General features: G+C 38.6%; 1 protein-coding gene across 1 annotated transcript; it reads left to right on the forward strand.

Moving 5' to 3' along the window:
• Positions 1-530: 530 nt before the first annotated feature.
• Positions 531-23,571, forward strand: LOC127629544 (sorting nexin-18-like). Its single transcript, XM_052106636.1, has 2 exons — positions 531-2,482; positions 21,543-23,571. Exons 1-2 carry the CDS (start codon positions 1,024-1,026, stop codon positions 21,794-21,796), a joined length of 1,713 nt encoding a protein of 570 aa, XP_051962596.1. The 5' UTR covers positions 531-1,023; the 3' UTR covers positions 21,797-23,571.
• Positions 23,572-24,794: the final 1,223 nt, after the last annotated feature.

Below are 24,794 nucleotides of genomic sequence, written 5' to 3' on the forward strand. Positions count from 1 at the left end.
GTGATGTTGGATATTTTCACAGATAAGGTTAGAACGTGGTTTTATCACAAAAAAATCATGCTAATGTATGTAATGTTTATGTGTTGTGGCTATACTTTTGAAACAGTGAGTATTTGAATGTTTATGGACTGGCCCCATTCACCTCCATAGTAAGTATCTTACTGTAACCACGATTAAACCACCAAGTTTCGAAATTATTTAGATTATTATTTATTTATTTTGTGGTAGGCTAATCAACATTATGCTACAAACGCTGTTGATTGAGCTTAACTTGTATTAAACACGGAACATTTATTTAAAGAAACGCATGCTCTTATATACTATAAAATATTATACAGTTCAGGTTGCGTTGCAAAAATCGCCGATGTTGATTTAATCGCATCACATGATAAATAAAAATAGAGGGATAACAGCATTTGATTCGTACTGCCTGGTTTCACCACGTACTGAGCTTTGCTCCGCCTTCGACTATCCGGACTGGTTGCTCTATGCTCTGTTTGGCTCAGTTCTGTCAGTGTGAGTGAGCGAGAGTGTACACTGCGGTTGGTGTGGGACAGGCGCACAGCAACAAGCTCCGGACTTTAAACGGCACGGATTGAGAAATTACTTGTGCTTTCATTTCTGTGCATTTTAAGCAAGGCAGCTGATTGATTGTCAATATATTGCATGACTGGTGCAGATTGGAACCTGGATATTGTTGATTTACGGTCCCCGCTGCAGACGAGAAAGGGGCCGTTCACACAGAAAACGTTGTTGCTTCCGTCCGCGCTTCTTTTCAATTGTTTTTACATGGAAACGTGCGCTAGAGGGACGTCTCTAACCGCAGCCTCGCTATTTTTCACGCAGGAGCGCCTTGTGAAATTATAAAGAACTTCGACTCGAGACACCGGATTTTGGTCTGAACGGCCCCTAAATTGAGTTGTCAGTAACACGGGGGTCACTGAGGGAGTTTGGGTGCTAGTTAGCAAGCTGAATCGCTAGACTCATACGGAGTAACTTTGAGATTGGATATCTATTTACGCCATGGCTCTGCGCGCTAAAGCACTGTATGACTTTATTTCGGAAAACCCGGGGGAGATATCAGTGAAGGAGAATGAGATAGTAACTCTGTTCAGCGAGCAGGACGTTGAGGGTTGGCTGGAGGGAACAAACAGCAGAGGGCAGAGGGGGCTCTTACCTGCGTCTTACGTTGAGATCTTGAATGACTCCGTCTCCTCTTTTAACAACAACAGCTCCCGATATGCCAATATTCCCACTGGTGGCATTGACTCCTCTTGCAAAGTTCAGAACCAAGAGCCCTACAACAATACACCAGCATCTAGCTTCACAGGCTACCCTGGTCTACCTCAACAACAGCCTGGTACCCCAGCCAGTGATGATGACTGGGACGATGACTGGGATGATCACTCATCCGTGGCAGATGAGCCAAGCGTTGTTGGTAGAGGTTACAGGAATTATGAAGGAAACGGACCTTCTACCTACAGTATCTCCACATCCTCCATGCCTAGAGGTGCACAGCAAGCAAAGAGCTCAGCCACAGTAGGCAAAAATCTGAACAGGTTCTCAACTTTTGTAAAGTCAGGAGGGGAGGCTTTCGTGCTGGGTGAAGCATCTGGCTTTGTGAAGGATGGGGATAAAATCTGTGTTGTGATGGGTCAGCACGGCCCAGAATGGCAGGAAAACCCATACCCATTCTGCTGCACTATCGATGATCCGACTAAGCAGACTAAATTCAAAGGCATGAAAAGTTACATTTCCTACAAACTGACTCTTACCCACACACAGAGCCAGGTCAACAGAAGGTATAAGCATTTTGATTGGCTCTATGCCCGATTAGTGGAGAAATTTCCTGTCATCTCAGTGCCACACATCCCAGAAAAACAAGCCACTGGGCGTTTCGAAGAAGATTTTATTTCCAAGAGGAGAAGAGGGCTGATATGGTGGATGAATCACATGACCAGCCACCCGGTGCTTGCCAGATGTGATGTCTTCCAGCACTTCCTCACCTGCCCTAGTACGGATGAAAAGATTTGGAAGCAAGGGAAGAGGAAAGCCGAGAAAGACGAGATGGTCGGTGCCAATTTTTTCCTCACCATCAGCACTCCCACAGCTCCTCTTGACCTACAAGATGTCGAAAGCAGAATTGACGGATTCAAGGCCTTCTCCAAGAAAATGGATGACAGCGTGATCCAAGTCAATGCCACACTCAATGAGTTTGCAAGGAAACAGATAGCAGGGTTCAAGAAAGAATATCAGAGAGTGGGACAGTCTTTTAAGTATCTAAGTCAAGCGTTTGAGCTGGACCAGCAACCATACTCGGTTGGTTTGAACCAAGCAATTGCATACACTGGGGAAGCCTATGAAGCTATTGGAGACTACTTTGAGGAGCAACCTAAACAAGACCTGGATCCAGTGATTGATCTGTTAGCCCTGTACCAAGGGCACCTTACAAACTACCCAGATATCATCCACGTACAGAAAGGTAATAATTTAATCATCATGTATTTATTTGTATCATCATTAGTCGACTCGAGATAGGTCAGTGTGTACCTTCTCACTGTAAGCGTTGTTACTCTCTTTGCTCACTTGACCAGTTGTTTGCATTGAAGTGCCACTGATGAGTTCATTGGCTCTTCTGGCTTCAGCAGACTGCTGAGTCACATGGGCTGAGCTGTTGCTGACGTGCTTTGTGTGCTTTTCCTGTGGTCGGTAATTGCTCCATATGATGACAAAGACCGAAACTGTTGACATGGCACCATGCTCAAGGAAAGTTGCCAAGAGAGTTTCAGTACACCTACAATCATTTAGTCATTAGCATTGATTTAAGGATGGCTATTTTTGACACAGTGGTAATTCTGATTTACTAACAAATCCCTGACACATACAGAATAATGTCTTTGACTTTAAAAAAAGAGCAGAGCTTGTTTATCCTGTATCATGATGAAACAATCTTGATACGATTTATTTATAATTTTCTTTATGTACTTAAGAAGGTTAAAATATGCAAACGTCCCTAAAAGAATGCAGAAAGTGTTGCAATCACACCTTCACCTTTGATTAACTGTTTGAAAATGTATGAAGCTCACATAGTTCACATTTGCAGATTAATGTGCATTCTTTTCTCAGAGCTAAGGGTCCTATAACAGGTTTGAAATAATTGTTAAGAAGACCTCATTGCTTTGGCTATGTCATTTTTAAGATAGAGCCATTAGCTTGAAATGTAGGTCTCGTATAATGTGATTGATTACATAGGCTGCATGAATTTTTCATTCCTGGCATTTCACAGATTTGTGGATTAGACTGACTGGCTGGACTGATTGTGATGTTATATTTACCCTCTTCGCTTAGATTGACTTAAATTCTGTAATTTTACTAAATTATAAGAAACTGTTCACTGCCTCTAGCGTAAGTGCCCTTGATGGTAGTACTTGATTATGAAGTTACTAAAAAAATGCTGCTGAGTGTTCTTCTTAGGGTAGTTCTAAAGGTTTTTAATGTTACACTGGTGCTTTAGTTAATCTTTGGTGTGAAGAGGAATTTTATATTTTTTCAAAGAGTGTGTCTCAACATAGAGGCAACACTGAGTTTTACAAGATGTTTCTACAGGCCACATAGCTTCTCAAGACCACAGTGTAACCACAACATGAACAAATAGTGTGACTTGTCCAAACCTACAGAGGAAGTCTATGAGCTACAGAGTGGAAGTTGCACGTTCGTTTGTCTGCTATATACTATTGAAAATGTACACTGATCAGCTACAACATTAAAACCACCTGTCTAATATTGTGTAGGTCCCCCATGCCGCCAAAACAGCGCCAACCCGCTTCTCAGAATAGCTGTTGTCTCAGTTGTCATCTGTGTTACTGCAGACTTTGTCAGTTCCAACCAGTCTGGCCATTCTCAGTTGACCTCTCTCATCAACAAGGCATTTCCATCCACAGAACTGTCACTGGATGTTTTTTGTTTTTGGCACCATTTTGAATAAATTCTAGAGACTGTTGTGTGTGAAAATCTCTAGAGATCAGCAGTTACAGAAATACTCAAACCAGTCTGTCTGGCACCAACAATCATCCATGCGATTATCTAATCAGCCAATCGTGTGGCAGCAGTGCAATGTATAAAATCATGCAGACACGGGTCAGTAGTAGTGGTCAACCGATATGGGTTTTTTAATGGCTGGTGCCGTTATCCAGAGAGCAGTCTGGCCAATAATACAATACAATACTGATATATCACACAATTGAATATAGTAAAAACAAAACAAAAAAATAATATTGTGTTTCAAATGGTAGATTGCAGTTTCCTCGGATTTATGTTTAGTTATCACATTTTAGTCATTTATTTGCACATGAGGAAATTGTTAATATATTAGGAAATAACAGTAGTCCAGCAACCATGGATGGCATGTGCGCATTAACAATCACATTTACTCCAAAAATACAGCATCAAACCAAAAAGCACATAAAGCGCTTAACTGACAGCTTTTGTTTTTTACTTTTAAGGAAACTGGTCTCCAAAAAGTTTGAAAAGCACCTTATTTTCATCCTGCCTACGTATACAGCCTCTGGAGGCAGCATTTTCCTGGTTTGCTTCTTGTTTAAACCAGATATCTGCATATTTGCAAATGGTATATAATATTTTCATTTGCAAATGGTATATAATATTATCCCGAATGTGCCGCGATAAGCTAAAATGAGCTGCTGCGTTATGCAGAACGGACAACAAAATGCCGCCATGATATGCAGAAAAGGACAGCGAAAGATTGAAAAACGTGCCTATATTTTGCTAGAATATTTATTGACAGTTAAATGCGTCAAGCAGATGTTTATCGAGGTACAGCCTGGTGTTATAGAGACCAGTGTCACTCTTTTGTGAGTGCTCAATGCTTTGGACTAATTGAAATGCTGTGTTATACTTCCAGTAGAGAGGCCTTATGACGCTTTTCCACTGCATGGTCTCAACTCGCCTCTGTTTGTTTTTTAAGGTTAGCAACAGCAATAACCGTATAATTTGTTCACGAGACTTTCGAATTATGAAAAAATAAATGGCTGTGCGCAAAACCACACTGTGGTCAATAAACGAGGTGCAGAGGGTCCACTCGTTAGCGATGAGCGAAAAAGTCTCTCAGGAAGTGTCTCAGCGGTTGGCCACACACGGCTACCACCGGACCTACCAACAGTGTAGGGAAAAGGTAAAAAACTTAAAAGTGACTACAGAACCATCAAGGAAAAGTGGAGGGAGAGCGCCCTGGACTCAGCCACGATGGAGGATGGTACATTTAGTTACGTTAGCTCTATAGTCTGCTTGAAAGCTTCACTTTATTTAGTTGACCAGCTACTGGAAACCATGCTTCTAAAACAACCAGGCCAATTTAACTGTTACACTTGTGTAAAATCACCATGCAACAACTGCTTTATGAATCACAATGAGATAGTAGCTAACAGCTAGCGGTCATGTTATTATTTTGGTCAGTTTGTGTCGTGTTTTAGATGATGTCATGGCAGTAGAGGCAGCGCAACTATGACGATCAGCCTATAATCCCACTCATGTTGAGGTGGCACTAAACTGCAATGGAAATGCAAGCTCTGAAAAGTAAAGCGAGTAGAGTAGAGTTGAGGCGAGTCGAACCATAACGTGCAGTGGAAAAGTGCCATTAGTGCCATGCTGACCCTGCTGTAACTGATCCAGCCATTCACAGGCTGACTGTCTGGTCACCTGCAGCTCGCTGAAGCAAAAGCCAATTTTTTTTAAAATGTTTATTTATAGGGCTGTGTGTTGATACACATTTCTCTTTTCAATTCCGATTCCACTCTCGATTCATTTTGATTCAATTCAATATTGATTTATATGGGTATATTTCAGTTAGAATATACATTTTGCTTGCATATTAAAGAAATTCTCTCCAAGCTAATATGAAAATATTAATTTTAATTATTTACAAGTATTTATGCTGGTTTGTTAAACAACTGCTAAAACTGGTACTGTCTCTTTAACAAAACCGCATTTCTGTAAGGAGCATCTGCAAATGAGCATATGTTAAAGAGAGAGAACTCGAATAGCTTTATATCAACTGTTCCATGCATGATGATTACTAGGGCTGTACTCATCTCACAATTCAGTTTGATTTTTAAACTAAGCCTGATTCAAGAAAAGTTAAGATAGAAAGTTTATTATTATTACTTCATAGGCATATGCAAAACAGGTAGTTTCCTTAAAAATGTAGGTAAAAGGACAGTTCTTAAAAGTGCCAAATAGTCCAACAGAGATGTACTTGGACAAACAAAAGACCCAGAACAGGGCAATAGTGACAACAAATGGAAATATTAGCTAATAAATATAACTGTCACTGATTACAAACATTTAAAATAGTATAGTCTCTGATTAAAATATAATTTACATAAATACATATTTAATGGAAGTGCATGCATACAGTTAAATAATAATAATTTACTGGTGAAATCAAATCAGACAAGACATTTGAAATTAGGATTTTATTCCCCCATAGCATTATTATACATAATATTCAGCATTATATATAGTAGATTAATATGGAACTCATATTAAATCTCTGTTAACTTAAAATTTCTCGTTCAGTCAGAGCAGATGACTCTCATGCTTCAAACGTTCATTCGATCCCTCGATCGTGCTGAAAAGGCGTGTCTCTCTTCCGCTGCTGCGTTTTCTATTTGCAAATGCGAACAAATAGAAGGTTGCACATAGAGTAAACATTGATTTTGGGATTTAAATATCAATATTGACATTGTTCAAATGAAGATAGCGATGTACAGTGGGTACGGAAAGTATTCAGACCCCCTTAAATTTTTCACTCTTTGTTATATTGCAGCCATTTGCTAAAATCATTTAAGTTCATTTTTTTTTCCTCATTATTGTACACACAGCATATTTACAGAAAAACACAGAATTGTTGACATTTTTGCACATTTATTAAAAAAGAAAAACTGAAATATCACATGGTCCTAAGTATTCAGACCCTTTGCTGTGACACTCATATATTTAACTCAGGTGCTGTCCATTTCTTCTGATCATTTTTGAGATGGTTCTACACCTTCAATTGAGTCCAGCTGTGTTTGATTATACTGATTGGACTTGATTAGGAAAGCCACACACCTGTCTATATAAGACCTTACAGCTCACAGTGCATGTCAGAGCAAATGAGAATCATGAGGTCAAAGGAACTGCCTGAAGAGCTCAGAGACAGAATTGTGGCAAGGCACAGATCTGGCCAAGGTTACAAAAACATTTAATAAGTGGCCTCCATAATCCTTAAATGGAAGACGTTTGGGACGACCAGAACCCTTCCTAGAGCTGGCCGTCTGGCCAAACTGAGCTATCGGGGGAGAAGAGCATTGCTGAGAGAGGTAAAGGAGAACCCAAAGATCACTGTGGCTGAGCTCCAGAGATGCAGTCGGGAGATGGGAGAAAGTTGTAGTAAGTCAACCATCACTGCAGCCATCCACCAGTCGGGGCTTTATGGCAGAGTGGCCCGACGGAAGCCTCTCCTCAGTGCAAGACACATGAAAGCCCTCATGGAGTTTGCTAAAAAACACCTGAAGGACTCCAAGATGGTGATAAATAAGATTCTCTGGTCTGATGAGACCAAGATAGAACGTTTTGGCCTTAATTCTCAGCGGTATGTGTGGAGAAAACCAGGCACTGCTCATCACCTGTCCAATACAGTCTCAACAGTGAAGCATGGTGGTGGCAGCATCATGCTGTGGGGTGTTTTTCAGCTGCAGGGACAGGACGACTGGTTGCAATCGAGGGAAAGATGAATGCGGCCAAGTACAGGGATATCCCGGACGAAAACCTTCTCCAGAGTGCTCTGGACCTCAGACTGGGCTGAAGGTTCACCTTCCAACAAGACAATGACCCTAAGTTGTGAGTGGCTTCACAACAACTCCGTGACTGTTCTTGAATGGCCCAGCCAGAGCCCTGACTTAAACCCAATTGAGCATCTCTGGAGAGACCTGAAAACGGCTGTCCACCAACGTTTACCATCCAACCTGACAGAACTGGAGAGGATCTGCAAGGAGGAATGGCAGAGGATACCCAAATCCAGATGTGAAAAACTTGTTGCATCTTTCCCAAAAAGACTCATGGCTGTATTAGATCAAAGGGGTGCTTCTACTAAATACTGAACAAAGGGTCTGAATACTTAGGACCATGTGATATTTCAGTTTTTCTTTTTTAATAAATGTGCAAAAATGTCAACAATTCTGTGTTTTTCTGTCAATATGGGGTGCTGTGTGTACAATAATGAGGAAAAAAAATGAACTTAAATGATTTTAGCAAATGGCCGCAATATAACAAAGAGTGAAAAATGTAAGGGGGTCTGAATACTTTCCGTAACTGCAAATTTATATTTTTACCCACCCCTATTTATTTACTATCCTATAACAACATTATTGTCATATAACATTAGGGAGGTGAAACGACCCTGCACTTTAGGTCTACAGATGTAGACGTGTTCATTTGATCTTTGCTGCATTGTTTTTGCACCCACAATTTCACACTTAAGTTGAGCAAATGTGAGAAATAAGCACACGAATACCACAGAGCACGTCCTAAGAGACCTAACGAAACAATCAGTCAAATCAAAAGAAAACTATGAGAATAGCACTTTTCTTTGCTACACCTCTGACAGATTATAGACATGGTCATCAAACTCTGCTCTCTGACTAGAAGCTATTGGCAGACTGTTGCAAAACAAAAGGACACATTCCATACCCTCAGCCCCCAAGGGTAAAAACAGTGCAACAATAATTTCCTGCCTTATCTTCCCCAAGATGTTCATTCATCTATCTGTCAGAAGCAATAAAATGATTATTTTGGTTTCTGGTCAAATAGCTTCTTTTCTTGAAGTGTTAGGTTTTGCATATTCATCATTTTGTCAATTGCCATCTGTTTGCTGACTCAGTTTTGAGGACAGTTTTGTCCTGCTTCTTATAAAACACTAAATATATGAAAATCTGTACAACATTAAGGCTAATACTCTGCACCACAGAAATTAACAATGTGGGTATAAGCTAGATGGACAAACTACTTGACCCATCACAGTCTAACCATGTAAAGGTGCCTATTCACTGATTGAAGCTATAAAGATCACCTAAACAAATTCATTAAAAAAATCATAATTCATTCGCTGTATGCTTCTCATTTTTTCTAAGATTATTGCATTTTTAATTGCACCATAATGTCCCAGGGATTAATGAAAGATCTGCTTTTTTTAATCAAATACACACGAACATAGCATGTATTGATTTTTGTCACTTTAGAGCCTCCATTAGCGCTGAAGAGATAGAGAGCCATTAGTGAACACACAGTCTACGCCATTAATGGGACCTTTTTTCCATCTCTTTGGTGTTATAGTTCAGTTGAACATGTTACAGTATATGTGGTTCTTATGACAAGCTAGGAAATAGTGACTAAATCTGATCTGGTTATTAAAACTGTTTTTATTTTTTTTATTGTCGTTTAAGGGGTTGTTGACATTACATCGTCAGTCATGGTAACAAAGTTGTAAAACTATTGTTTAAAAATTAGTCCCCATTCACTTTCATTGTAAGTGCCTCACTGGCAGCTCGATTTTTGCTTTTTAAGAAAAGGAGGAACGAGTCAGAATTAATTTAGTGGTAATCAGCATTATACCACAAATGCTTTCGATTGAGTTTGTATTGAACCCAGAAAATTCCTTTAAGAAATAATGACTGACATTTTATTACTGTTTAAATAACTAGGCCTATATTATTATTATTATTATTATTATTATTAACAATAATAATACTATATTCAAAATTACAATAATATTTCAATTGTTATTGTGATGTCCTGTCACAACTAGTGAACACAAAAGAGATCCAATAAAGAATCCATTCCTTATTCCAAGTCTACAGTGTTAAAAAAAGAGAGCTGATGGAACTGGCTTCATGTTCAATAAAGATTTTCGATGGAATTACTGTTACTTTTGAAGCATTATCCAGTTGTGTAGTTGGCAATAAAGGTTTTTTCAACAGTCTACACATTGTTTTATGTAATTCTTTACTGTCTACTCTTTATAACAAAATGTGTAGTTATAGTAATAACATTGTTTCAACCAAAGTCTAGTTTTAAACTGGTTTCCAGCCCAGTGTGTCCAGAATCTTTTGGCCAAGAATGTCTGTGCATTACTAGTTTTAACCAATCATCAAGGCTCTTTGACTTCAATTTGCATGTACAGGACAAACGGACACCCAAAAAAAAATAAAACGTCAGTGTATTTCGTCATAGTTTTTAGGCAAACTAGCAGAAGTCTGTTCGCCCAGCAAGTATAAATTGTTCACTGTTATTACTGTTTATCAGGGAAGACTATGATTAGAGTCATGGGATCAATCCCAGAAGATGCTAGTTCTGAAATTCATTTGTTTCCATTCAGGCTCTGAATTACTAGTAAATGTCTTGAAATTCACAGCTGATGATTTTTGTAATATCCCAACTGCCCATTCATTTAATTGGGCAGTTCAAAAGCAAATTGAACTCACTGTCACCCTTGTTTTGGCAGTGATCTTCATTTGCTTTCTCATTTGTTTGAAACAAACCCAACTATTTGTGCATTTGTCGTGCATGAATATATAATGTGCCACCTGTGTTATCAACAGGTAGAAGTGCATGAAAAAGGCATGTGCCTTGATCAGAAGTTCTCAAAAGGGCGGTACCGCCCCTGGTGGGCGTTCAAATGATGCCAGGGGCACTGAGAGCAAATTATTATGGAGCGGGGGCGTTAGGTTACAAAAGGGTGGGGGCGTTTATCAGTCATGTTAATCAAACCTTTCTTCAAGTTCCTGTTTGCATTAAAATGTTTAAACTCCATTATATGGGTTGGTATGGTTCATCTGATTCTGAAGACTAGTGATGTATTTGAAATATCTGGTTTTATAGTGTCAAATAGACAGGCAAAGTCACAAGCTAATTTACCTTGCTCTGTAGGTGGATGCGGCTCAATGGACAGAGCAGCGCGAGCACAAAGCAGGTGCATTTTACTCACAGACTGATCTCGAGCTCATAATTGCGCACCTCTGATCAGTGCAGCGCTGCGAGGACCAGTGAGAAGGATGGCACTAGATATGGAAACCATTTTAATCTGGCACAGAATTCTACATAACCACCCTTGAATTTTCTATAGTAACACTAACTATACTTGTAGAAATAGATTGATAATAAATATTATCATATCACTACTTCAGCTCTATTAAATTTGTCATAGGCTACATTAGGGGAGTGAGGGAATATAAAACATTTTTGTTCAATTTTAAATGTTTTATTTATTGTTTCTACATGTTTAGAGTAGGCCTACTGTTTGTAATTACAAAACGGCCATAATTTATTTTATAGAAATCATGTTATATCTAACCACTTTAGTGAAGAAGATCCATGCTTCCATGTGCTTACTATGGTCTTGTTGCAAATACCGATGTTAAAACATTACAAATAAATAAATACATAAACATTTTCATAAGGGCAAATGCAAAATAGAATTCCAAGAGTTGACAATTTGAATTTGATTGGGGGCGGCTGGTTAAGGGAATTATGTAGGGGCGTTCCACTGAGTGTAATATGGTCAAGGAGAGTCAGGAGGGGACTCTGTTCTCTGGTTTCAGTTAGATGACAGAATTGTGTTGTGTAATAGCACATTACGTAATGGGTGAAGAGGTTCTGGGGCAGCAGGCATTATTTTGACTAAGTCAATTGTAGTTTCCCACAAGTCTCTCCTTTTTTTTGGACCAATTTTATACATCTGTTTTTAGCTGCAAACATTTTGCAAGTCCTATATGGTTTTTTACCCTTATGTTTGATGTTCCACCTACTAGTGTAAAGTTGTGCTGGCACTGGCAATGACGAAGACATGAAGATGAAGAACCCAAGTGCAGTTTATTTACATAAGTGAAATCCAAAACCCTAACTATGGACATGATCTAAACATAAACATGAACAATTAACATGAACATAAACATAAACTTGATTTAGCAAACAAGGTTACAGTAACATCTACCATCACAATCAATACTTGATAATGGACACTGGCAAACATGAGGCTTAAATACATGACATGGGAGAACAAGACAAACAAGTTAACCAATGAAAAGACAGAACTGATCACAAGATAATTCAACAATAAACCAATGAACACAAGACACATGAACATGGAGGGAAACATGAATCACATGACATGTACTAAACTTTAAAAAAAAAAAAATTTAAATACATGAACGCACACATTAAACATGAGATATATCTCCCCCACAAGGGGCAGCTCCCGACATCCCAAAACATGAGAAATCCCAAAGTTCGGTTGGGAGCCGGGGGGGGCCTGGCATGACAGGGCCTGGAGCATGGGATCAGGGTGGAGCCCGTGGGGGGTGCAGCCATGAGAGGCCCAAGCAGAGCCATGGAGGTGGGCCTGGACCGTGGAGCAGAGGATGTCTGGGGCTCGGCTGTGACATGGCATGGAGCAGACTGAGGTTCGGCTGTGACGTGACATGGAGCAGTCTGGGGCGTGGCTGTGACATGGCATGGTGAAAATGAACAGGGTCTCGGGAGTGATCTCTGTGGTCGTGGACATGGACTGAGTCTCGGGAATGACCTCTGTGGTCATGGTCGTGAACATGGGCAGAGACTTGGAAACAACCTCCGTGGTCGTTTACAAAAAGGTGGAAACAAAAGCCTTTCTCCTCCTCCGGGAGGCCAAAGTTGGCACCGTAGGCTCTGGGACGGACGAGGCTGGCAACGCTGGCTCTGGGACGGACAAGGCTGGCTTGTCGGCCGTGGTAGGCGTGGCCATTGGCTCGTCGACCGTGACGTGGGACGCTGACTCGTCAACTGTGATGGAGGATGTTGGCTCGTCGACCATGAAGAGGGACGCTGGCTCGGCGGCCGTGGCGGGGGACCCTGGCTCGTTATCCGCCTCCCCCACAGTGAAAGTTGAACCACTTATCCATAGAGCAAGGTCGATATATTGAGCCAGATTGAAGGTACTCCTGCCAGGCATCCAGTTGTGCACTGGCTTATTCAAGCCTGCACAAAAAAAGTGTTTGAGGGAGATCTCATTGAAGCCTACCTCATCTGCCAGGATGCAGAAGTCCTCCACATAGTCTTCTATAGAACATTTTCCTTGACGTAGACATATTAGTAGATCTGCTGGGTTAATTTTGGTGGCTCAAGTATTCTGTAATGCTGTACTGGCACTGGCAATGACAAAGACGATGACGTGAAGACGAAGAACCCAAGTGCAGTTTATTTACATACGTGAAATCCAGAACCCTAACTATAGACATGAACTAAACTAAACTAAACATAAACATGAACATAAACTTGACTTAGCAAACAAGGTTACATTAACATCTACAATCACATTCAATACTTGACAATGGACAATGGCAAACATGAGGCTTAAATACATGACATGGGAGACATACAAGTTAACCAATGAAAAGACAGAACAGATCACAAGATAATTAAACAATAAACCAATGAACACAAGACACATGAACATGACAGGAATCACATGACTAGGAACACGTGACATAAACTAAACTTTTCAAAATAAAAGAAATGAAATACATGAACACACACATTAAACATTACTGGTACAAATAGAAGCTGTTTTCTTAAACTCTTGGCAGCACTAAAGTGTACCTTAACAGAAGCCTTGATTGAGGGAACAGAAACTTTTTTTGCGGCTATTATATAGTGGCTGTTTATTTTATTTAGGCATGTAGTCTCTATTTTGTACTTTTAGTAAGGGATATATTTGACTTATATAATCATTACACACTGTACTCCTGCCAAAGGGTTATTTTTATTTTCCTTTATTGGATTTATTTCACAATATGTTTTTGCCCAAACTGAATCAAACTGAATCAATTTTACTTGAATGGATAGCTTTTGAGGGGATTCAGAGGAATTCGTCTTCAATAATATCTGCTTACTGGGCTTTAAATGGGTCATTTGAAGAGAAATTAAGAGGTTAATATTTAATTACCATTATAATTTTTACATGTGTATCATTTGGCTCTCTTGGAAACGTGAAGCATAAAAACAGTCAAGTCAATCTCAAAAGAACATGTGAGAGTTAATATATTGTATAAGCAGAAGCCAATCAACATATCAAGCTATTGAAATTTCTCTTGAATTCCTAACATTGTGCTTTAGAGTTTCACAACTCGCTGAGAGTCTCTGGTTCACCGGCAGAATTTGTTGAATACATCATGTCTGAAATCTGTCTTGCATGCCTGGTCTGTTTTTCATCCCCTTGACCTCTACCTTGTCTTTCTTAAATGCACTTGTCTTTCTCTTTGTCTTCTGTGCTCTTTTGCACTGTTTTTGTGTGAGTCACTGTGTTCATGTGATTGTGCGTGTTTGATTCAGCTAGTGAAAAGAATTTGATGGCACTTTTTCAGTGCACGTTACGGTTTGACTCGCCTCAACTCTACTCACTTTACTTTTCTGAGCTTGCATTTCCACTGCAGTTTAGTACCTCCTCAACATGGGTGGGATTATAGGCTGATCTTCATAGATGCGCTGCCTCTACTGCCATGACATCATCTAAAACACGACACAAACTGACCAAAATAATAACATGACCGCTAGCTGTTAGCTACTATCTCATTGTGATTCATAAAGCAGTTGTTGCATGGTGATTTTTCACAAGTGTAACAGTTAAATTGGCCTGGTTGTTTTAGAATCAAGCTTCCAGTAGCTGGACAACTAAATAAAGTGAAGCTTTCAAGCGGAGTATAGAGTTAACATAACAAAACATACCATCCTCCATCGTGGCTGAGTCCAAGGCACTCTCCCTCCCATTGCTTGCCCGTTTAGATAGCGTCCATTTGGTCGAAACACTTTTCCTTGATAGTTCTGTAGTCACTTTTAAGTTTCTTTTTTTTTTTTTACTTTTTCCTACACTGTTGGTAGGTCCGGTGGTACCCGTGTGTGGCCAACAGCTGAGACACTTCCTCAGAAATTTTTTTGTTTCACTCATCGCTGACAAGTTTACCATCTGCACCTCGTTTATTGACCACAGCGGGATTTTGCGCACCACCATTTCTTTTTTCACAATTCGAAAGTCACGTGAACAAATGATACTGCTATAGCTGTTACTAACTTTAAAACTAGCGTGTCGGAAATCCAGTGACGCTGGTAGTGATGATTCTCCCTGACCAATCAGTGATCTGCAGGATTGTGACGTCACATTTAGTATTGCTTGGAACCTCGATGGTACTATCCACAGTGGAAAACCCCCAAAAGCGAGCAGAGTTGAGTCGAGTTGTACCGTAGTGGAAAAGCCCCATTAGTGATCTGAGGAACTCCCAAGCAAAGGCCTATTTTGTCCAAAGGCAGAATGTGCAGATGTTTGGGGGATGGGATATTTGGGAATGTCTTGCATGTTTTTTCACTATGAGAAAACCAGCCATCCTCTCGGGACTTCACCGCACAACTCATAAGCACAAGGCTTTTTTTAGAGAAATGAGTATTATTAGTGGCCGAAAATTATTTTAAAAAAAACCATTCGCCGAGACCTATATTTTGCCACTTGCCATATTTTGTCATCAGATCACTAGTTTACTTTTGAAATATGATTTAAAAATATACAAAGAGGCACAAAATGTTTTTCACTGTTATAATAGTAACTAATTCTCATTGAACATGGACTTTCACAGACAGCGAAATTACCCATTATTCTTAATGCGTTTTTCCAATGCTGATGCTACAGACTTCTGATTCACAGCTTATTCCAATTACCGAGCACTGAAATATCACTAACAACAGTCAAAAATGGCAGAACAGTGCTTGTTTACTTAAAGTAAATTCCTTTCACACTAAAGGATGTACATGGACATACGGTTTCGATTGCAATTCCTGAATGTATAAGTACATGATCTAGGGTTGCAGCGGTATACCGGTTTCACAGTATACCACGGTATGAAAATTGACGGTTATCATACCATATAAATGTGCTTATCTACGGTATTGAGAAAAAATGCAACCAGACAGAGAATCTCACCTGCGCGTGCGCATCTCATTTCCTCCTCGACTGCCTGTCAGAATAGTCAACTTGCGCCACATACATGCAGCGGAGAAAATGTCAGAGAGAAGCGAGGCGAGGAGGTCTGACATAAGTAAGTGTGTGTTAGTTAAAGCAGTGTCTCTCAACTGGTGGGTCGCAGGTCTATTTGTACTGGGTCAATGGAAAGAACAATGCCATGGTTCTTCCATTTAAGGTATTTTAGGCAGATTTAATGATAATCTCGCAATCAGCTAAAGGCTTCTCATCTGCACTTTCGCACAAGTGTAACGGAACCACCTCGCAATCCTTATCTGCTCTTCTCTCTGGTGTGTGTGTGTGCAACAACCGGGCTTCCCTCGATAGTGTGGAGTGCAGGCCTCAAAACTGATGTGACCAATTTCAATTCTAGTGAGACTTTTCTAGTTTAAATTGTTACGGAGGAAGTCAAGTTAAAACCTCTCAAACAGTAGGCAGCCCTGACATGCCAAACAGCACTGAGGAGGAAAAGGGCAACACTGTGCTATGCGCTAATTTATTTTTTCATTATACATCACCTTTACAAAAATGTTTCATGATTTTACATGAGTAAAAGTAACTGTTATATTTTGACAAAATGTCATAGTTTCTGTGGCGTGGGGGGCGTGGTCGTGTGTCAGTCTGCGGGAGAGAGAGAGAGAAGGGTAGTAAGGCTTGTCACCTGGTTTATAATCAACCCTAACCCCTGTGTCTTGTTATAGTGATGCAGAGAGAGACATAAAAGGGACGCCAAGGGTCCAGAGAGAGAGAGAATCCTGAAGGCGGACATTGCTATGCTAACATGTAAACTAACATGCTTTAGTTATAGTTACATGCTATTTTTTTATCATGTTCATAATTTGTTTTTTATAATAAATTATAATTATGTTAGCTTTCTTATTTATTCTATAAGATAGAATAAGATGGATGTATTCTATTTTATTTATTTGGAAAAGGGAGAATTTTTTTTACATATACTTCCATTTAAAAAGTTAATTTAAATTATAGTAAAGCATTTGTTCAACCCCAAAAAAATGGTCATTGTAACTGATAATAATAATTGTGTAATTATTGTGTTCCGAGATGGTTATCGTACCGTGAAAATCTTATACCATTGCAACCCTAACACGATCACACATTTACATGAAGGTACTCCTACTGCCAGGCATCCAGTTGTGCACTGGCTCATTCAAGCCTGCACGAAAAAAGTGTTTGAGGGAGATCTCATTGAAGCCTACCTCGTCTGCCAGGATGCAGAAGTCTTCCATGTAGACATATTAGTAGATCTGCTGGGTTAATTTTGGTGGCTCAAGTATTCTGTAATGCTGTACTGGCACTGGCAATGACAAAGACGATGATGTGAAGACAAAGAACCCAAGTGCAGTTTATTTACATACGTGAAATCCAGAACCCTAACTATAGACATGATCTAAACTAAACATAAACATGATCATAAACTTGACTTAGCAAACAAGGTTACATTAACATCCACAATCATATTCATCCACTGGGCTCTAATCTAGCACTCTCTGCATGTTCCTTGTATTTGTGTGTGTGAAAGAGAGTTAGAGAGATACAGGATGCAAGTCAAAGTCAAAGCTGGTTTCAAAGCATTTTGAATGGTTTCCATCATGATGTAGCCTATACTGTAGGTTAGTGCCATTTTTACAGCTGTCATGTTCGTTTATGGTGCATTTCCTGCTTTAACATGAAATAGAGAAAGAATACAAATGAAATATTACGTGTTCTTAGGAGTGCCAACCCTTCTTCATATTGTGGTTATAATTATTTCTGGATTGTGCATTTAAATTCACAGTTTCTTTGCAAAGTTTACAAAAACATTTATTATAAATCAACCATCAGTTTTTCTTATAGGCATTTTCATGATTATAACCAATATGACAATGGTTTTAATTTGTTCAGTAATTGTCTGATCAATTTTGGCAGCAGATATTGACATACTACATATTGGATTTAGACTAATAAATGTTCAATTATAGCCTCTATACCTTGACACAAGTTTGGAATTTTTAAAAAGTTTTAGAGAGCTAGAACAATTTGTGCAGAACGAGTGATGTCAGTCTGAGATTGCGTGCAGCTATAGTTGCAACCTCAAAGATGCTTCAGCACCAGCTATATCATATAGTGATTTTCTCAAAGTAAACCTGGAACCTGGAAGTCTTGATGATATAAAAGAGTCATGTCTCCCATTGAAGATCCATTAACATGACACAGAGTTTACACAATGTTAGATTTTTGCATCAATGTATTGCTGCAAGCTTTTCCCAACAGTGTTTTTGCAACCACTAAACCAGTAACTGTAATTCCTTATAATTACAATTGCTTATAAATCTCTTTCATAATGAGGGCTTTTCCTCTAACAGTAGAAGACTCTGTTTAATCATTTGGATTGTTGTGTCACCCTAAACCTGGCAATTACTGAAGTTCATTCTCATTTCCTGTCATTGTAATGTGCGAAGCATTTTGACATTCCCTCACACTGTCTCAGAAGTTTTATTACGGTCATTATGGAGTCTAAAACACCATTTTCCATATATTTTCGTATTTACGTTATTACACAGCACACAGGAATACTTGATTTTGATTGGTCAATCGCAGCATTCTGCTTTCAAATACTTTGGTAACACTTCACAATAGTTCTATAGTTAACTACGTTAGTTACAATGAAGTAACAATGAAAAATACTTTTTTTTATTAATCTTGGGTAATGTTGATTTCAACATACTAATACGTTTTCAAGATTAAATGTTGTAAACGTTAACAGTAGTTAATGCATAATGAACTAACAATGAACAGTATTTTTATAAACTAACATAAACCAAGATATATTACTCATTGTTAGTTACCTAATGCATTTACTAATGTTAAGAACCTTGTTTTAAAGTGTTAGCAATATTTTTTGTGTATTGACCACTAAACTATAATTGACAGTTGTTCAAGGCAAGTGAATTCCTACATAGCAGTGCTAATTTCATGTCTCTCATATAATTCCATGGTGTGTATGTCACAAAATGAAATTATTTTAAACTCAAATCAATATTTCATGGCCATATATTTATTTATGTAGCAGTGTAATAAATGGGATTATGTACATTCAGTTGGTCATTATTGTAAACTAAATACCTTAAGAGTGAAACAAGTAATACGGTGCACTTTCTGAAGTGGTTTTGTAATTTCCACATTTAAAAAAGAACAGCCATCTGTTGCTGACAATGTAAAAGTTAAAATTACTTTTACCACTCTGAGAAAATCAAGCTGTATGCTACAGAGGACAACATGAGATTTTACTGTGTTTGATTTAACTTCCATTTTCTCAGAGCTTGCAAGACACTTGCTCATTTCTCTTTCTGTTTACTTCCTCTTGTAGACAAAAAATATTTAACAAGATATTAAACCAGGAGTCATTTGAAACAAATTGTTAAGTTTGGTCAAAGTATGTATTTGTACTTTTTTGGGGGATAAAATTCATCAAGGAAACGACTACGAATGAATTGGGCCCAGTTATTTGCTCATATTGTCTGTGCTGGTTTAGTGCCCGATTCACTAAAGGAATAGACCCTTTTAGCTTATCCGGGTTTGGTATGCAGAAGTAAATGATAGCAGGTTAAAATTATAATCCGGGTTTGGTATGCAGAAGTAAATGATAGCAGGTTAAAATTATATAGCAGTGAATGGGAGACCACAGCTAATATAATTTTTGCTTACGCATTTGCGCCAACCGAAAAGTCAGTAATTTTTACAGACTATGTGTTCCTGCGCCAGTCAAAGTTACAGCGTTTTACCTACTATAAAATTGACATATTGGTAAAATGCCCATAATTCTGTACTTTCCAGCCCTTGAGCCCTTCGAGTGTCTGAAGTGGATGTTGGTCAATAAAAAATGCCAGAAAATCTAAGAGCTGTTTTACAACTTCAGATTAGGCTGGTTGTTGCATTTGGACTGATGCATGTTTTTCTCAAGCATTTTATGCTGTTGATTTGTTTATTTACCCATGTAACGCCCGTTTCACACATACTCCGTGTACAGTGCGTATGCGGTACAGGAGCAGCACGCGCTATAGTGCTTTCACATATGCTGCGTTTGCAGTGCGCTACTGATCCGCAGTTTCTGTGTGCCACAAAATCAAAAACGTGTAAGGAATTTTGATTTTAAATCCAAACATTAACTTTGACATTGTTTAAGACATTGAAACAGTATGAAAATTAATTTTAATAAAATTTTTCTTTGTTTTACATGTAGTTCCAGTTGTTGACAGAAGAAAAGCTATCGTGCTATATCTGTTGCTAAGAAGGAGAAGAATGAGACGCATTTGGGTTCACTCTGTCTTTTTTTAGGGTAAAAAAAATCCTATATGATGGCATTTTGCAACTTTTGGGACTATAATAATACTTTTTTGTTTTTCTTGACCCTGTAATTTAGTAACTGTAGAACACATTAACTGAAATTATGCGTATATGATTAAATTAATACAGTTTCTTGTCAATCTATGTCTATTTTTATGTGAACAGTGCGCTGCCATTTTAATTCAGTGCGGTGCAGCACAGCAAAAATAGACTCGGTGCGGAAACGATCGCTGCACTGCTGTATACGCACCGCAACTGGAACTGATCGACGGACTGCATCCGCGTGCAGTGTAAAAGCTCTAACCTGTTAACATGGGTACGGAAAAAAATACGCATCGCATACGCACTGCAAACGGAGTATGTGTGAAACGGCCATAAAAGAGAGAGAAACTAACTGAGTGTGGGGAAAATGTGTTGAGCCGGCGTTTCGGATCATATATTCTGGAGGGATAAATAAAATGACAGAATGTGAAGGGATTGTCCATATTTTTAATTCAAGATTACAGGCTTGTTAATGTCACCTGTTCTGTTGTATTTAGCCAGATATTTGACAGATACAGTATATACTTGTGGTTAATATTTTCAGCATAATTGATCAGCACAGTATACATTTTCTAATAGGTAATTTACATATTACAAAGTGTGTAAATGCTATAGACATACCATCTCTGCAATTTTTTACAGACATTGCTTATCCTGTGCGCATCAATGGTAAATATTACAGTCACATTTACGGAAAACTAATCTCGTCCGAATAAAATGCAGATTTTTGCACTGAAATGGGCCTGTTCAGTTCATTCGCCTAAACATGTTTTTTTTGTCAGTTATGAAGGTCAAAAATTTAACATTTAGAAATATATCTTAAGTTGCCATTACATTTCTGGTTGAAATATAGTGACTTCTCATTGAATTTGACAACATTCATATAAACTTATTGAGATAACAGAACTTGCAAAATACAGCCTTGTTGCAACACTTCTTTATGTGTGATTTTACTGCTTGCCTTCTGAATTGGCAAACATAAGTAATTATGCAATCGCCAAATAAACCTATGAAATGTCTGTCAATATTTAGTCTAAGCCAGGTTCTGCTCTGCCCACAGGTGCTCTAACAAAGGTAAAGGAGAGTCAAAAGCACGCAGAGGAAGGGAAGATGGAGAGCCAGCAAGCTGATGGCATCAGGGAACGCTGCAACATCATCTCCTTCGCCACACTGGCCGAGATCCAGCACTTCCATCAGATTCGAGTGCGGGACTTTAAATCTCAGATGCAGCATTGCCTACAACAGCAGATCAGCTTCTTCCAGAAGATCACTGGCAAGCTGGAGGAGGCGTTGCAGAAATACGACAATGCCTAAATGAACCACCTTTGCATCAGACTGACAAAGCTTCATCTCGTCCAGCAGAAAGCTAGGCGAGGGATTGCCAGCCCCATTCTAGCAATACGACAAACGAAGAACCAAATGGTGAACCCTTCTGTCTAAAATTTGTGAATTCTCTCCCTACACAATGAATGTCAGTTATAAGGAACTACAGTATATATACTGCTGAGGGAAAGTATACAGTGAGATGGTGATAACAAACCTCTTCTGCAATGGTTGGACTAGTTTGGACTGTTATCCTCTGTGAAACTAAGAGTAGGACAGTGACACGCAGAGGATCACGAAATATGCAAGATTACAGAGAATCGGGAACACCGCCATCGTCCTAACATAGGCACAGAGAGCATGTTATGTCTTTGATTCTGCTACTAATATAATGTTTTAGACAGTTTTGCATAATATTCACACAGATTAATGATATATTGATGACTCGAGGAGCTTGCGTGACTCCTCACTGCCAGCTTTTAAACATTCGATCCTGTCTTAGTCAAACTTAGGCTAAATGTTTACAGACCTTGTAGAGCCACTGTCATCACTGGTGTGCCTTTCAATCCCGCCTCGTTGGTGTTTTTATAATTTCTCAAAAAAGAACTATATATATATATATATATATTATTCTTATATATCTTCTCTTAAGGTTTGTTTTTATAAGGGATGAATTTTATTATCTTATTAAAATGTCACAACTGCTTAAAGTGGCCGGGTTAAGGAGACGCTGGCTTAATGCTTAAGATAAGTTTCAAGTGAAAGAGGAGCTGGATGTAATGCCCTAATTTGGTATCTAGTCTGATCCCCCCAAATGCAGAACACAATATGCAAAAATAGTAGTCCACACCAGATTACCTGCCATTACACAGAGACAGTTAAGTAAAAAGATATTGATGTAAACAGAAAGCACAGCTCACAGTTCATTTTGACATTTTATTACCTTTTTATTGGCTAATGAACCCATTTTTCCCTAGGTGCTCAGAGCATTTTGTTTATTTTCTACTAAAGATTTTTACTTATCATTGTGCAAGAAGAACCACGGCAAGCTGTGCTGAAATGTAAAATAATTTTTCCAAATAAACTTTTCACCTACGTAACTTTGATTGTTACACCGAATATTTAATTTTTTGTGTTTTGCGGGAGGCACCAAGTAGTCATACACCGCATAGAGCATCTTGAATTAATTAAAAAATATCAATAACCATCTGCTATGGCAGATGTTGTGGGATTTACATTTATTTTTCTCTTTTTCTATTTGTTTTTTTTTTTCTCTTTTTTTCAGGTTATGTCTTGAGCTCTCTTTTTAAAACACTGACATTAATGGTACAGTTTCATTACAAACACCAGCGTCATACTGAAAGAAATGCGAGAGGAAAGATTTGAATAGGGCTCTGGTTTTCTTACTGTTGTTGAAGCATGAAAAATGTGAAAATGGATCCAGTTTTTGATGTATCAACACTATCACACGATTTGACTGGATAATGTAGGCATGCTCTATTTTCACAGTGTACATATTGACAGTCATGATAATGATAGTCAACGGAGACTTGTGATTGTTAATTTGTATCAGCATTAAAACAACATTAAACTTTTCGACATTCATCACTTGAAATCCTCATTTGAGTCTGTACAGTTACAGAATCCTGTTATGTTCTTAGGAACTTTTGTACAGTATATCTATTGAATATAAAAACTTGATATGACATTTTTTATCAAATGCTTGTAGAATTGTTACACAGTTTTATGACCTCATATATATTAAATTGAGCGAATACATTAAATATTTGTACTTTAAAAAATATATTTTTTTACACCACAGGACCATTTAAGTGAACTTTATTGCTGCAAAAAGCTAAAAGGTTATTGAAAATAATGCAATATTAACAGAAAACATTCACGTTCCCTTATATACCATTGCAAGGGCTATTTGTCGATGTAAGTGACATCTTTGTTTCTTAAACATTTACGGCTATAAATTAAAGTGTTTCGATTTCTGAAAAAGTAACCACATATGAACGCATGAACTGCTGCAGTAAAGCGAGACAGCTGGCTAGATATGTGCAGTACTAAAAACTGTAGCATACATCTTATCTCTGGTAGGTGAACGACATTTTTGCCAACTAATAGTAAGTTTAGCTGGCAAATGAAGTCCGAGTAGCCTATTCCTTTATGGGCTCTAAATGTGACTATTGCTCCCATTATAATGAATCATGCTGCATAAGTCATTTACAGTCTTTTAGCAGACACTTTTATCTAAAGTGGCTTACTAATGAGGAACCTAGCGAGCAATTTGTCATATAAAATTTAACAATGTCTGCATTATCGCACTGCCAAGTTCTCTGGAGTATCTGGAGTAGTATAAAAGAGACACACAAGGAAAGTTTTTTTTATAATTAAAAGGAAACCCGTTATCTTGTCTGCGATTCGCGAGCTTGCAGTGTTCACAGCTTCATTGATTATAAAAAGAGTGATCCAATATTCCCGACCTTGCCGCTGAGGAATAATTGCAGGCATCTAAACTACGATACATTTTCATAGCCTCTCTTGCGAAGTATCAACAACGCGTCAGGTAAACGCTTGATGTTTTTGGAGAAAAGTCTTAATTAAAAGATCTGGTAATGCCACCTCATTGTTTATTTTCAGTTTTTGCAAATATCTCATTTGTTCTGTTTTAGCTAGACTTTAAAAGTATGCGCTAGTCACTTTATTTTGACAGTTCTGTGTTCGCAAAATGCTGCTAACTGAAACGCTTCAGGGCCAGACATGCGCAGTAACGTATCGGTTACCTAACGTAACCTCGGTTCTCTCTAGATGAGGGAACGAGTATTGCGTAAGCTAGCTTACGCTACGGGAAAGATTCATCTTTTCTGAGATATTGAAGCCAAAAAATTATCCTTAATTTTTGTATCCATTGTCAACGCAGTGCGGCAGCTGCAGACCTTGAGCGGGCTAGCTAGCGAGCTCATAGGTTGCTCTGTGGCAACTG

Source organism: Xyrauchen texanus, chromosome 3, assembly GCF_025860055.1.
Source record: "Xyrauchen texanus isolate HMW12.3.18 chromosome 3, RBS_HiC_50CHRs, whole genome shotgun sequence".
In the NCBI taxonomy this organism is placed as follows: domain Eukaryota; kingdom Metazoa; phylum Chordata; class Actinopteri; order Cypriniformes; family Catostomidae; genus Xyrauchen; species Xyrauchen texanus.

Excerpts from the sequence above, each read along its gene's own strand:
- LOC127629544 (XM_052106636.1), top strand. The coding sequence starts at position 1,024 with ATGGCTCTGCGCGCTAAAGCACTGTATGACTTTATTTCGGAAAACCCG. Across the intron at positions 2,483-21,542 it reads TATCATCCACGTACAGAAAG|GTGCTCTAACAAAGGTAAAG; the intron begins GTAATAATTTAA and ends CTCTGCCCACAG.